Genomic DNA, 16,881 nt, shown 5'->3' on the forward strand with positions numbered 1-16,881 from the left:
GTGGTCTGAAGCATCACCTTAATTATAAAAGAGGTCAACCACACAGTACAGCAAAATGTCTGTACTGTAAAATATGTACTAGAAGTGTTCAGCACAAACACTTATTTGGACTGGATGAAAAATGGCATGTCAATAATTTTTTTTCTTAGATTTCTATTTTAATTTAACTATGCATTCTCTAAACCTGGATTGTCCATATTGAGGAACTGAAATTGTGAGATAGGGTATGAGATTGTTGTTTTTCAATCAACCATCTCAAACATAGTTAGCTCACTTGGAATATATTAATTGTGAAATGCAATTTCTGATTTAAGATTTGTTAAGTGGAACAGCTAAAAACAAGAAAACAATGGACTATTGAAAATGAAATATAAAATATGACATGATTACTTGTGACCAGAGACAGAAAAAATTCCAAGAATTCAATTATGCCGAGGATACATATGGTTCTATGAGTAAGTGAAATTAACATGTTCTTCACATGTTCTTCTCATATGAATCCTTCATTAAATCAAAGAGGCAAATAATAAATAAATAAAACTCATTTTGGTCCTGATTTCTTTTCCTTCACACAATATAAATCCATCTCCGTAACATACATTCACTTTGGCAAAAGATTATACAACTGGTTATTTTCTTTCCTTTCAAACCTGGGATAGATAATGAATGTCCCAACAACAAATTAAAAATAAATCTTTGCCAACTTTCATTCTTATGGCTTTGACATCATATGCCATCCTTTTCCCAAAGCACCATTTCCTAGTGTAATGAACTTTGGAAATAACAGTAAAAGAGGAAAGTGATTAAAGAAGAAAGTGATATCATGCTTCTGAGATATGAATAGCTGCTGCCTTGAAAAAGTAGAAGAGGACAGCTACAGAAAGTAGAATCAAAGTCAATGGTTAGCTTTTGGCCCTCTGTGCACAGCACAGCATAGATAAACCAATCCAAGCATAGTTTGCCTTAGTAGCAGCATGTGCTGCATTATCATTATTTGTAGACTATGACAGCCACTGATGAGATTAGGAAAACTGGGGGGAAATCCTATGTGATTCTTGCCCATCAATGTAGTTCTAGTAGTGAAATGATTTGTCCTTATTCTACTCTTGTTTCCAAGTATTCATTTAGCTCACTTAACGTAACATGACAATCTGCTTATTTCACATTATTTTCTCCTTTGATCCTTGTAACATTCAACTAGGAAGAAAGGAGACGGAAAAAGCAATGGAGAGCCAAGGAAAGTAGACATGAAAACCAGCCTTTCTTGCTGCCTACACATATTAAATGTTCACAGGGACACTTTGTTAGATGCCAAGGAAAGAAGACATTCTTAGCCCTCAAATTTCAGGTGGGAGGAGGCTGTGCCCACAGTTATCCACATTCAAAATTAGCTACATATTTAAAGAAGGGAACCACTTCCTCCCACCTTCCTTGTCCTGGTTAAGTGTTATAGAGATCCTCTTCCTAGTTCCTATCCTTCTGCCATGAGATTTTAAGTGCTGCGATAGGTTTTGATTATGTCCTTGATGGCACGTCTACAGATAGGACAACAGGCATTAGCCATCTTCTTGAGTTTTAGCCCACATGTATAACACAGGCACATATGTCCACAGGAGTAAATCACAGTGTCCACCATATTCTCATAGCAGATAGTACACTCATCATTCCAAGATCCTGAGATGGAAGAGGAAAGAGGGGATTCTGGCATACTGCTTGGAGAGTTTGGAGCTGTACCTGCAAAATAAGAGACACTTTTACTTTTTAAATTTTAAACTGTAATCAGCTTTACAGTTGCCCTAGCCTAGAATTTCTAGGCCAAAGGTTCAAATATAGAGATTATGACCATATTTTTACAAAACTTCCAAAAAGCATCATCTAATGAATATCAATAGACAAATACTAAACTAGGTAGTTTAGTAGAACATTTGAATAAAAAGAAGTGTTAAATTCTCTTTATATATGTTTGTTGTGTGTGTGTTATTTCTAAAATACTACAGAGCTACATAACAATCTCTTAGATGACTTATCATTACAGAAACAGCATGTAGGCTTCAAAAGCTACTGTTTTTATAACTTTGTGGTTCATGTTTTTTCTACAATCACTTTTCCTGTCTGGTTTACTGTACTCTGAATTCTGGTATATGAAAGGTCTTTGAATGCTTACCATATGTTATTCTTACTATCAAAATACATCATGAGATAACTTTTCCTTTGCTTTGCTACCGATTTATTATTAACAGAAATATTTAGTGTCTAAGAGAATGGGACAGTGGCCTAGAGATGGAGCTCTTGCCTCACAATCAGGAGGCTGTGGGTGCAATCCTAGGTAAAGGCAGATATTTGTTTCTCTGGGCAAAATGAGAATACATCTGCTCAGTGGTGGGATTCAAATTTTTTTACTACCGGTTCTGTGGGTGTGGCTTGATGGGCGTGGCAGGGGAAGGATACTGTAAAATGTCCAGTCAGAGGTGGGATTTGCCGGTTCTCCGAACTACTCAAAATTTCTGCTACCGGTTCTCCGGAACTGGTCAGAACCTGCTGAATACCACCTCTGCATCTGCTGCAAACTCCACATTGGCGACAGGAAGGGCATCCAGCCAGTAAACACTCAGCTCCATTCAGTTGCCTTGACTCCATCCCACAAGGGATTACGGGGTCATTAAAAGACAAAAAAAAATAGTCTCTAAGTCCAATTTAACTTCAGGATCCTTTTTTTTTGATCCATTAGCAAAACTGTCATATGAATATCTTTAATCTAAAAGTACTGTTTTGTGGCATAAATGTTTGCGAGGAAATCATGGGAAAGGATTCCCACTCTATTTAGTGGAACTACGCTTTTTCCAAAAGCATTCTGCTTATATTTGTGCACAATCTTTCACAGGATTAAGCTAACCTGGGTGTCATCCTGTTTCAGCTTTGGCCTTAATTCTTAGCAACCCCATTTAAATCAGAGGCATAGGATTAAGGAAGTTGTTACCCAAAATGTTTAAATGGCACCAAAAGTCATTGAACTGTGCCTGTGCCTCCACAGATGGTGCTTCTTGCTAATTCCATATTGCTACTACATACATTTTGAATTTTTCCTTTTCTTAAAATATTGTGCATTTAAATGTTGAGTTCTTTGTTCTTTTTGGTGGATGGAGAATCTAACTCCTGCTCCTTGTGCATTGTGAGTGATCACAAAGAAAAAAAGAATATAGATTTTCAATCTTACATGACAAGAAATATTCAGGACTGGAAGGCATGCAACTTGGTGCTGTGGGAGAAATACTCACCACTGATTGAGCTACCAAATGGGCCAGAACTAGATATACATAGGACAGGATCAGAAACCTCATTGCAAAGAATGGAAGATGAATTGGGAGATGAGGTGGGTGAGCTTTGTGCTGATGGCCCCAGGTGTTCAGCCATGAGTGTAGAACCTGTGAAAGAAAGTAATATAATTTAGCAGATCAAATAGCCCTATTATGCTATAATTGGAACACGTGTGTTCTCATCCTCATTGTACTGCAAAGTTTGTTTATTTTCTTTGAGCCAGTCATAGTGCTACAGCCTAGTTTATCCCACCGAGTTGTGGAGCAGATAAAACAGCAAAAATTGTGACCTTTTTAATAATTAAAGCAGGGAATTTGGGAAGTTCTGTAGGAATAAGTAAGAAATGAATTCATGCAATTGATATGAAACAATCCTGGGTTTAGGACACATATGGGGTTCCAAAACACTGGTCTGATTATTCTGAAAGCAGAGAACATATGCAGTATATGGCAGTCAGGTGGATAGTTTATTCCCTTCTCATCTCTGCTCTTGCTATTTGCCTTCTGCTTTGATTAAAGAGTATCTCAGGAAATTAATATAGTATACTAAAAGCCTGGTGTGTGCAGTGAGAACAGAAATAGATGGGTGTGTGTGTGCATGCACACATACACACAAGAGAGAGAGATAACAAGAAAGAAAACAGCCTGTACCCAATACCTGAATTTATTTGCTCTAGATTTTATAGTCCTTTTGGTCTATATCACCTTATTTCTGTTCACATAGCTTATTTACATAACCTTTAGCTACTTTCATATCCTAACGTTTAATAAACAATGACAAATGGCAAAACGTTATTCATCAATGTAAAGCATATGGTTAGCGTATTAAACTTTCAAATTCAGCCTGTTAAATCTCCAGTCAAAGATTCCCTGACAGTCAATCGGAATGTTTTCTGCCTAAGGCATGCCGTGTTCATGTTCCTTTTTTTCCTGAAGAGTTTAAAGTTTACTTGTGGATTTCCCACTCATTTAAACCCATAACACTGAGCCTCAGTGGTGGATTATACTCATAAACAGTAACTGGTTCAAAGTCAAACTGAGCCCTCAAACATGTGGATTATATAAGTGTGTCAGACTTGGGGTGGGGGAGAGAAGAAGGAGAGAGTATTTATTATTTTTTTAAACCACCCCAGAATAATACCTGTCTAGCACTATATGCAGAAAAGCATATTAAAATGCACAATTTGAATGAAAACGATAAAATGAAAAAATGCAAAGTAGGCAACAGTGAGATTGTCATTCAAAGTCTAAAACAATATGAATTAAAATACAATTCAAACTCATGAAAAGCCTAGGAAAATTAAAATGATACTAAATGTGAGCACCAATTTCCTCTCTATATAAAGTCAAATCATATTTAAATATACAAGTTATAACTTTCACATGCAATACAGAAACCAATCATTTCTTGCATTTTCTTACGTTTAATTCAATACTGTTTGCTGGATCTAGACACACAGTACCATAACATTCGCCTGACACACAGAATATCACCTGTGTAAAGCCTTGCAGATTTGTTTCTTACATTATCATACTATTTTATGTTCCCTGAACGACCTACATTATTGGGTTGTTTAACAGGTTCCATAGTATATTATTCCATTTGTCATTTGAGGCAGAAAGATTTTGCCCCAACTCCCAAATAGTGTAAAATGAACAAGTACTGAAACAGGTTTTGCAGGTATGTAAGTAATAAGGCCTTTTTAATACTTTTCAACTGGGTTAAAAGATAGCTGGATAAAAGACAAGAAATGCTTCAGCATTTCAATAGTGAACAAATAACCCATCAGTAAAATGAACAATATGGGAAAGAAATATGGTAAGTTAAAAAGGAACTGGGAAGTTTTCATGAAGAGACTGGACAACCATTTATCCAGAATTGTAAAGGGTCTCCTGCTTGACTAGAATATCTCCAAGGTCTCTTCCAATCCTACTATTCTACTGTTTGTTCTAACTTACTTCTAGTTTTTGACTCTGTGCAAGTCAGACAAAGGTTCACAATTCAACTGGAATTCCATTAGTAATAACTGGAGCAAAGATTAGAAAGCTGCAGGCCTATCTTCCCAGTTGAGTAAGGTGACCAACTTTTTTACAATGAAAAGGAGGACACACATAAATTGAAGAAAAAAAACCAAAGCCACACGGCGCTCTCTTGCGCACGGTGCACTCTTGCGCGTGGCACACTCAAAACAATTCTCCTGTGTGGAGCGCATGCGTCTCATAATCACGTCTCACCACACTGTACCGAGCCTTGACAAATCGTCATGTCAAATACAAATACATCACATCACACACAACGGATCAGATTGGCATCGATCAAATACGGAGATTTACAGATAAGTCTTCAAATATCAAAAAAGAGGACATGTAGGAGGACACTTTTCAAGAGAGGACAGAACTTACAAAAGGAGGACTGTCCTCCCTAAAGGAAGACGGCTGCTCACCTTACAGTTGAGAGTGCATACCTACCATTGCATGTGAAAGTCTACTACAAGTTTGAATAGACAAGTAAGTACAAACACAGCCTAGACAAGATTCCAGAGGGTTAATTCTGTATTTACTGAAACAATATCATACCGTCTATATTATATATAATCTAAATTCATTGAATGTGAATGTTACTGTACTTTAAAAAAAATGCATTCCTTCTGATGATAATGCTTATATTTCGCCCTTCACAAAATGATTTGCAATTGTTTTTTGTTTTTTTCTGTAAATCTCTTAATAATATATAAGGGCAATCCTTTGAATTAAAGTTAATTAAGGAACTCACAGTTTTAGTTATATTCCATAATGTATTTTATTAATCAATAAATACTTAAATATCCAAATCACATTCACAAATCAGTTCTTCAGAAACAGATCTCACAATAATAAACTGACGTTACAATAACTGTTTCAACTTTCTGTCTTACGTGATATAGCACAAAACTATTCCTTCATTTTAATTTTACCATTTTAAAAAGGAAAGCAGTAAAATCAACAAAATCAGTAAAGCCACTCAAAATGCCAAGATCACTGAGGACAATGTTCTGACAAAAGTCAGCTGTTTCTAATGGACCATTATTAACATCAAATTTTGGCCAATCTGGGCAGTGCTTAACTATTTTCTTTTGGCAGTCAATGTCACTCTGCTTTTGTAGATAATTTTAAAATGTTAACCAATTAGCTCAGTTCAATAATGAGAACAAGAAAAGGAATGGGGAGACAATAGCCTCTAGCTTAAAATATGACTCAGAGTAACTATTCCCCATCAAATTCACAAGCAGACTCTGTTTTCATTTGCAGGCATATGTTGATCTGTTCTAGATCAGTGGTCGCCAACTGGTGGCCCGGGGACCATTGGTGGTCCACAAGATAATTTTGGTGGTCCACAGAGAAATGTCCCCCCCACAAAGCAATTAATCCAGGCTGCATGGGAACACAAGGCTGTGCCGCCCACATGGCCCGCCCACGTGCTGGCCCCCACCCTTTGGACGAGTGCAAACCTTACCTTGAGTAGAACCATGCAAGATGGAACTGGAAGGTAAGACCAACGGTGGGGGAGGAAAATCCACCCCGGGGTGGCTTGCTGAGGTTGGTGGGAAAGTCAGTCCCATATTCCAGAGCTGCAGTAGTCACAAGACTGGCCCTTTGGTCAGCAACTCCTCCTCCAGTCCATGGCAGGCCAGTGCACCCGGGTGGAGGAGCAGCTGCTCCAGGATGACCAAAAGGCCAGTCCTGTGGCTACTGCAGCTCTGGAATATGGGCCTGACTTTCCCACCAATGTCAGCAAGCCACCGTCAGTCAAAATTCATATTAGTGGTCCACGGGATTTAAAGTTATGAGTTTGATGGTCCCTGAGGTCCAAAAGGTTGGCGACCCCTGTTCTAGATTATATATTCCCTGAACCTTGTATTGTCCCAATTGAAAAGAAAGAATTTGCCCAACATGGCATTGTCCCAATTGAAAAGAAAGAACTTGCCCAACATGGCTTAATAGATAGCATTTATTGTCAACATGGCTGTTATTTTTAAAGACTCGATAAGTCCATGAATAAAGCACATTAAAGTAATCTTTAACTATACTGACCTTAAAGTAGCACTCTCAGATTTATTCCAATAAGATCCAAACAAAACTTCCACATGTATAAAATCTGAGAAAAGCCAGGTTATATATTAATGTGTAAAAGCAAAAAATTGAAGCTGGAGCATGTGTTTATCTTGTACTGAGTTAGGAAGAGCTGGAAGTTAATGCCCCTTTTTCTTTCTTTTTCTCTTCCCCCTTCTATTCCACACTCCCTTTTCCCATTCCCTTTCCTCCCCTTAACTTCTTATTTTCTTCTCTCTTTTTTTGTATTTTATATTTTATATAATAAAAAAGACTTGTTTCTCCCAGAGAAAAGTCAGGTGACTGATTGATGGTGACTTGAAAAGAGGCAAGAGACAGATCAGCAACAGAGACACAGAGATCAGTATAGTTTTCTGCCAAACTCAAAGATGGTCAGAGATTATTCCAACAGTGGGAAACAACCTTGTCCTGGGAGTACACTGAGGCCTGTCATATTTGGATTACAAAAAATTTGATGCCAACAAGTTTGTGAATTATTGTGCCATTTTGGCTTCACTTTCCCATTGCAGACAGCAGATGTAGAAGTGAAGACTGTGCTGGAAGAAAAGGATTAAATTCCTCTCCTTCCAATACAAATCCGTTATGGAGAACTCTGCACCAATCATTTGTTAGGCAAATTTTTGAACCAAGTTTCATGACATAATAATAAATATATTTTTGCACTGAAATGATGAAAACTACTGCAATTTAAAAACAACATAAGTTGAATGACAACATACATTATTGTTTATGTTAACTTAATGCAAGAAATCTTGCTTTCTTTAAAGCTAAACCTGCACTCACCAAAAGCCATTCCAATAATGGAACAAGTTTGGACATTTCAAAATGAGCCAGAAAATCCCATCCCAAATATATTTCAACCAAAGGTTTATGTGAAATATTCCAACCGAAATATATTATGTGTCAACTTCCTGAAGCAATTCCAATTAACATATGATACAGTGGTTAGTGTTTAACCCTGGTTTATTGAACAAGCACGTTATTGTTTGCACATAAGTTTAAAGTAGAAGAATGGGTTGCACACTAACTACAGGCATCAATTGTGTTGACCTCATAGTGTCTAATGCAGAAGGGAAATAATGATCTCAACTCCTAATTTTCTGCAGATATTGTCACACATCAAGCATTTAAAGTCTAAGATACTGCCAGGCAATGCTTATTTTTCTGCTATTGCAAATCAACTATGAAGTTATTCTAGCCATACTAACTTATCCTGGAGATTCTTACAAGATGGGAACAGTATGGTCAGCTCAGAATAATTTCCAACATAATAGTTTCCTTACTCTTTCTAAGCAACTTCTCTTCTATCTCTATCAGCATCAAGGAATGGTTTGCTGCAGTCCTTCATAGTCTTGTATAAACAAGGCTTAGTTCCCTCCAGCAAGTGTTATCCAAATGTTCTGGACCTGCCACACATTCTCCCTATCCTTGCCTCCCTATCTCACCATATGTTCAGTTGAAAAGAATTAAACTGTATACTGTAAACATCATAGCAAGGGACAGACTTCATCACAGTTAATATACACACAACAAAGAGAAAGACTAAACAGCAGCTACAAATGTTCAACCAAAAATATGTAACCAAAAGCCTTCCAATCATGTTTGGCTTAAATGAGATAATATCTCATTTAACAAGTCCTTATTTAATTTTCCACAACAATTCCAATGAATCAGAGATTTTTAGAAATTAAAAGGATAATTCCACTCGAATCCACTGTTTTAATTACTAATATCACACTGGGATAATTCTGCAGACTAATATAGAGGCTCCTGAGCTAGCCATATTTTTTAAAAACCCTTCCCTTCCACCCACCCTCCCAAAAAAAACCAAATGCAGGGGAATAGGAAAAGCCTTAAAAAGATGCCTCATTCTGAATTTGGTTCAAAAGAATAAGCCCACCACATCCTGACTAGAAAATTATAGACCACTAGTTACAATTTTCTGTACCTTCTTGCACCATCTTTTGGTGCTCTGGATATTTGGAGCCCTTTTGATGAAAACCCTGTTTTGATGTTCTGATATTTATAAGCTAATGATAAGAATATTTTGTTTCACCCTTTTGTCTTGATAACATATTCTTTATCAGGATCTTTGTCTTATCTTTATTTATTTTCAAACCAGCCACCTTTCCATATGTCTCTATCTTTTCTATCAATTTTGGTGCTGTTTCTAGAGGGTCTTCTAAAATGAAAACCAGATCATCTGCAAATGCTTGCAATTTAAATTCTTCCTTTTTAATTTTCATCCCTTTTATATTCTTTTCATCTCTAATATTTCTATTTAGCACTTCCAAGGTTAACACAAACAACAGAGGTGATAGTGGGCACCCTTGTCTTGTTCCTTTTCTTATATCAATAGAGTCTGTCAGTTCTCCCTCTATCATTACCTTTGCTGTTTGCTTATGATATATAGCTTCTATTGCTTGAATAATTTTTTTAGCAAAGCCCATCTGTTCCAGCAGTAATAACATAAATCGCCAATTCACATTATCAAATGCCTTCTGTGCATCTAAAAATATCAAAGCCATTTGTTTTTCAGGATGTGCCTCATAGTATCCAAAATTACTCTCATATTATCTTTAATTTGTCTCTTTGGCCGAAATCCATTTTGATCAAGATGGATTGTTTAAGTATTTTTTAAGTCTTTTTGCCAATATTGAAGCAAAAATTTTATAATCTGCGTTTAGTAAGGAAATAGGTCTATAGTTCTTAATTTGTAATGGATCGGCCTCCTCTTTTGGAATAAGTGTAATATAAGCTTCTGACCATGATTTAGGTATCCTCTTCTTTAACATAACTTCATTCATAACTTCTAGCAATGGAAGGTTCAACGATTCTTGTAATGTTTTGTAAAATTCTGCCGGAAGTCCATCTGGGCCTGGTGCCTTTCCATTATTTTGCTTCTTGAGTGCTTCAGTTAACTCCATTATCGTTATATTGCTTTCTAACATTGTTTCAATCTCTTTAGGTATATGGGGTAACTTAGCATTCTGTAGGTACTGTTTGACTCTTTCCTCATCAATATTCTCTTGTGTGTATAGTTTCTCATAATAGTCTCGAATGATTTCCTTCTTCTCTTTACTACCATAGCAAACTTGGCCTTGATCATCTATTAATTGCAATATTTTCCTTGATTCTTTCTCCTTTCTCAATTTATATGCTAACCATCTACCTGGTTTATATTTGCATCTTCAAAGTAGTTCTGTTTAGCACCTCTAATTTTCTGTGCTAGTTCTTCTTTTTCTATTAGACCCATTTTATGTTTGGTTATATCCATTTTTAACTTAATGTCCTTTTTCTGTGGCATTTTCTGTAGCTCTTTTTCAAGTCCTTTATACTCATCCTCTAATGCCTTAGAGGCTAATCTTTTCATGGTATTTCTTTTCCTTGTATAATCTATTATCAAGCCTCTGGCATATGCCTTCATTGTATCCCATACATTCTGGATTGATGTATCTTCTTTTTTGTTTTCTCTAAAGAAAAAAGCCAGTTCTTTCTCCATCCACTGTGTGAAGTCTTTTTCCTTTAAAATAGTATTATTTAACATCCATCTAGATCTTCTTCTTTGTCCTTTCCATTTAATTGTCATTGGATTGTGATCTGCCCAAGTACTTGTTTCAATATTTATTTCTTGAATATTAGTTAACAATTCTGTTGACATCCATATCATATCTATTCTGGACCATGGTAAATGTCTTTTTGAGTAGAAGGTGTATTGTTTGGTTTTAGCATTTCTTTCTCTCCATGTATCTTTTAAGTTTATTTCATCTACCATTAAAAAAAAAGATTTAGGGAGGGTCTTTCTGTTTTGCTTTATTGTTTTCTGTGCTGTAAAGTCCAGTTTATTGTCTACAATTCCATTAAAATCTCCCATCATAACTATATTAGTATAGTCCAGTTCAATTATTTTCATATGTAATTTTTTATAAAATTCTTCTTGATTGTCATTCGGGGCATAAATTGCAATCAGGAGTGTTTTTGTATTATTATCCATTATTTCTACCATTAGTATTCTTCCGTTGTCATCAGTATAAATCAATTTCGCTGGGATAATATCTTTAATGTATAAAACCACTCCTCTTTTCTTGCATTGTGTCAAGAAAGTAAATATTTTCCCGAATTTTGGCTGTATCAACATTGTGTCAAGAAAGTAAATATTTTCCCTAATTTTGGCTGTATCAACAATTGTTCATATTGTTTTTTTAATATGTACTTCTTGTAGGCAGATTACATCAAATTTTAATTTCTCTAATTTATGGAAGGTTTTCCTTCTTTTAACAGCTGAGTTAAGTCCATTTATATTAATTGTAATCAATTTTTTATCTTCCATGTTATATTTTATAGTTAGGTTTAACAGCTCTCGTAGATGTTGGTTCACATTGATCTATTGAAAATCCAGGTCACGAATAAGATCAAGTACTTGGGGATATATTTGACAGCAAGATGCAGTACACTAAAAGAGAATAATTATATCAAACGTAAGCAGCAGATAGCGCTAGATTTGTTGAAATGGGAAAATTTACAACTGTCATTAATAGGGAGAATATCAACAATCAAGATGAATATATTACCCAGAATTTTATATTTGTTCCAAACAATTCCAATTAGGCTTGGAAAAGATTGCTTTGAAGATTTAAATAAAATTGTGTTGAAATATATATGGCAAGGTAAGAAAGCGAGAATAAAGTTAAAACTTTTTCAAGATGCTAGAATAAGAAGAGGATTTGGTTTGCCTAATTGGGAGTTGTATTACCAAGCTACAAATTTGATGTGGGTTAAGGAATGGATAACATTAAGAAATACTAGATTCTTGACATTAGAAGGACATGATCTGTTGTTGGGGTGGCATGCTTTTCTATGGTATAAAGGAACTAAAAAACAGGAGTATTTTAGAAGACATTATCTACGGGAGTCTCTGTGGTTAAACTGGGAGAAGATTAAAAGACAATGTTATTTGAAAATTCCAGTCTGGCTATCGACTATTGAAGCATTTTCTTATCCTATAATATACAAAAAGGAACAAACAGTTAGATATGGTGAAATATTGAATGAAAAGGGTGAACTTAAATCTATGCAAAAACTAGAGGAACAAGGTATAAAGATGAATTGGTTTTCATATGCGCAAATACATTCAAGGTATGATAAAGATTCGAAAACAGAAGGTTTCTATGATAAACTGACTGACTTAGATAAGATTTTGACAGGTACTGATGAAAAGGTGATTAAAAAATTGTATGGATATTTATTACAAATTAAACTAGAAGAAGAACAAGTTAAAGAAACTATGATTGCTTGGGGGAAGAATTTTGGATATTGGATTGATCTAGAGAAATGTCAAAAACTCTGGTCTCAAAATTATAAAATGACAATGTCAACAGCATATAAAGAAAATTTGTATAAGATGTTTTACAGGTGGCATTTTTCCCCGACAAGAATAGCAAGAATGTTCAAGAATAAATCCGAAAAATGTTGGAAATGTCATCAGACACCTGGCTTATATTACCATATGTGGTGGACATGTGTAGATGCTAAAAAATATTGGACTAAAATCCACACGTGGTTGGAAAAAATGACAAAAAAGCATATAGAGTTGAAACCAGAGATATTTTTATTGGGAATTTTACCTGAAATATATAGTAAAGACTTGAAATACCTGATTGTAAATGTATTAACAGCGGCTAGGATTGTATTTGCTAAAAACTGGAAAAATGAGAAAACACCATCCCAGGAGGAAATCATTAAGAAAATATTGGAATGTGCTGAAATGAGTAGATTGACATTTGAAATTAGAGAACAAGATGATAAACAATTTTATAAAATTTGGGATCTTTTCTATCAATGGTCAGACAATAAAATATAGTAATGAAATATGTAGATTCTTAGAAAATAATAAATATGTAAGGATGTATTCTTTTCTTATTATATCTACAAAATGATTTTAGGATAGATTTGGGATGATAATATGAACCGTCATAAAACAAATTAAGTAAAATATGATTATTTTGTAAAACATGAATGAATAAAAGTATAGTCAAATGACTGATTAATAATTATATTAATGTATTTAATATTTGATTGAAAATACGAGAGTATATACAATGTAATTGTAATTGAAGACTACAAAATGGAAGCACAAAACAATTTGTAAACCAACCAGCACACTGTATGTATATATATGGAAGATGGCTTGATGTTTTTATGTTTTGTTTGTTTATGTTTGTTTTAAAAACCAATAAAAATAAAAAAAAGAATATTTTGTTTCATCGATGTCACATCTACTGACCATTTATGAATGATCTGTGGTCCTCAAAGTAACAGTGGATTATAAACAATTAAAGCTTATCCCATAATAAGCTTATCCCATAATGTATAGGATGGATTAAAATCTCTGGAGTGTCACAAACAACTTAAAGGGATCTACTTCAAAAAAATTGCATCAGGCATGGCAGTACAGTAATTTTCCAATTTGGCTGAGGTACACATTGTCTGGGAGTTCTAGGAATTGCAGTCCCAATACATCAATGTAATGGCAGTTTGGGTGCAGTTTCAAAAATCCTTGATTTCACAAGTACACAAAGAGTGATTTTTTTTGTAGAGAAGATAGATGAACAAAGTAGAAATGTAAACATAATAAAAATGTGTTATTGTATTGCACACTTCACTGGAAGTACAAACTTGGCAGTTATTAAAAAGTTTAGTCTATTCTGTCACTCGTGTAAGAAAGCAAAAGAAAAGTCAACCAACTTTGGTATTCACAGAAGAAACGTATATGTCCTGCCAGTTACAAATAAATTCAGAAAGATGATAAATCACCCTGTATCCAATTTATTCTATACAAGCATAAGATGTCAGGAACACTAAGGCAACAAGTTCACTAATTAATAACATTCTGTTTCGTCCAAGGCTATTTCATTATTCTGATTCTGAAAGTTATTCACTTCTACTCTCACAGAGGTACAAAAGTTAAATTTCATATACTAGTTGAAAATTTCTTCACTAACTTACGATTTTTATTATCATCTTTAATAATATTTCACCAGCTATCAGGTCTACACCACTCATATCCCTGTGAGCTGGTGATTGGAAGGGAAGAGGAGAATCCCCTGTATTTCTTTCCTCTCCATGGCTGGGATAAATATACAGGGTCTTTCAACAACTGCTGTTCACATAAATACTTGGATCAAGCATTAAAAGCTGGTCTGGAAGAGGGTTTACCTATTTGCAGAAGCTTTTCAGAGCTCCTAGAGGTGGCTGTTACAAACTGCCTTAACCCAACTATCTAATCTGTACAGAAGAGCAGCAGGCTCCAGAGTCAGAAAAAGACCTTCCCTGACATTTTATGGAAGTAAAATCTTCATGCCATCTACTTGACTCTGAGTTTTGCTTCACAACAATATTATGGTTCCTATCCAACTGAAGATAATAATTAAAAAAGAATTGGGAGTAGAAAACAGACTCTCATTCAGACTTGATACATAGCACTTCTGGAATCATAGCACCCTCTGGTTCCAACTAATCAAGATTGCCCTTGCAATGGATAGGTTTATCCAAGACAACCAGTTGTTACATGCAGCTCATTGCTTAGAACTACAACTGGATTGTATCTATTTTCTTGAAACTACAGATAGCATCAAGGGATAAATGAATAACCACGTGAAAACTTCATTCAAGGAAGAAGTTATGAATCATGTTACCCTCAAAAATCTCGAAAAAGGTAACTTGGGAATCTCAAGGACAGATTCTGCAATAAAATAAACTTCAATTCCATCATTTATGATATTCAAATGTTATGCTCAAATGCATTTCTGAATACACGTTTTAAAATGAACTTCAGTTTGAACCAGCTTTATTTTGCTTCTTACCTTCTATTAACAATATAAATGTTTATTCCAGATTAAAACAAGTTGGTATGATTTGCAAATAAAAACCTTAACAAATAAAAAAATACAGTGCAGAACAAGAAATTTCTAAGCTTTTTCAGAAGATAGATGGGCTATGCAAAGGAAATGTTTCACTGTCATAAGAACAAAGCGACTTCAAATTTACAGTACTTTAAATGATGCTGCCACAGAAGACAAATTTAGTACACTGTGTAATGTCATCCTTCACTTAGAGACAAATAACCTACTCTCCAATAAACAATTTGGTTTCAGAAAAAAACTATCCTGTAATCTGCAACTCTTACACTGCAAAAACATATGGACGACACAACTCGACCAGGGCAAAGCAATAGACGCAATCTACATAGACTTCTGTAAAGTCTTTGATTCAGTGGTACACGACAAACTACTCCTAAAAATAAAATCCTATGGTATCTCTGGACAACTGAATAACTGGATAGAAGCATTCCTGTCAAACAGACAACAAATGGTCAAAATCGGGAGCGTACTATCAAATCCAGTACCTGTCAATAGTGGTGTTCCCCAAGGCAATGTTCTAGGACCAACTCTCTTCATACTCTACATAAACGACCTCTGTGATCATATTAAGAGCAATTGCGTTCTCTTCGCTGATGATGTAAAGCTGTTCAATACCACAGACAATACTGCTACCCTACAAAAAGATCTTGACTATGTATCAGAGTGGTCAAACAAATGGTAACTTCAAATCTCAACAAATAAATGCTCTGTCTTACATATTGGCAAAAAAATCAGAAAATAAAATACAAGCTGAATAGTCAAGATCTTGTTGATGACTCAAGCTCTGTAAAGGACCTTGGAATACTCACCTCTAATGATCTAAGTGCTAGAGCCCACTGCAACTACATAGCCAAAAAGGCATTAAGAGTTGTTAACCTAATCCTACGTAGCTTTTTCTCTGGTAATATCACACTACTAACCAGAGCATACAAAACATTTGCTAGACCAATACTCGAATACAGTTCATCAGTCTGGAACCCACACTACGTATCTGATATTAGCACAATTGAGAAAGTCCAGAAATATTTCACAAGAAGAGTTCTCCACTCCTCTACTCGTTGTAGAATACCTTATGCCACCAGACTTGAAATTCTAGAACTTGAAAACCTTGAATTACGCCGTCTTCGGTCTGACTTAAGCATGGTATATAAAATCATACATTGCAATGTCCTACCTGTCAATGAATACTTCAGCTTCAACCATAACAACACAAGAGCACACAATAGATACAAACTCAAAGTAAACCGCACCAAACTTGATTGCAGGAAATACGACTTCAGCAATAGAGTGGTCAATGTCTGGAATACTCTACCCGACTCTGTAGTTTCTTCCCCAAACCACAAAAACTTTAACCTTAGACTGTCTACTATTGACCTCACCCCTTTCCTAAGAGGCCTGTAGGGGGCGTGCATAAGCGCACCAACGTGCCTACCGTCCCTGTCCTATTGTTTCTCTTATTCTTTTATTTTTCTTATATGTACCCATTTCATGTATTCACAACTATGTATACATTTATACTTATTATCTTGTAAACAATT

At 35.3% G+C, this 16,881-nt stretch overlaps 1 protein-coding gene across 4 annotated transcripts in view; it reads right to left on the reverse strand.

Annotated features, from left to right (window-relative positions):
• Positions 1–556: 556 nt before the first annotated feature.
• Positions 557–16,881, reverse strand: part of NEURL1 (neuralized E3 ubiquitin protein ligase 1) — a 149,179-nt gene continuing 132,854 nt past the window's right edge. For 3 of the 4 annotated variants that reach the window (XM_087964611.1, XM_026667502.2, XM_087964610.1), the window contains 2 exons: positions 3,276–3,422; positions 1,355–1,734 (listed from right to left, as the gene is read on the reverse strand). In XM_087964611.1, coding sequence (XP_087820737.1) covers positions 1,493–1,734; positions 3,276–3,422 — 389 coding nt within the window. In that variant the 3' untranslated portion in view covers positions 1,355–1,492. Of the gene's footprint in view, positions 1,735–3,275; positions 3,423–16,881 lie in introns of all 4 variants that reach the window. The other variant, XM_087964609.1, reaches the window with a different exon arrangement.

This window comes from Notechis scutatus, chromosome 4 (assembly GCF_049901735.1).
Source record: "Notechis scutatus isolate UNSWTSFEM ecotype Mainland chromosome 4, rNotScu1.2, whole genome shotgun sequence".
Taxonomy (NCBI): domain Eukaryota; kingdom Metazoa; phylum Chordata; class Lepidosauria; order Squamata; family Elapidae; genus Notechis; species Notechis scutatus.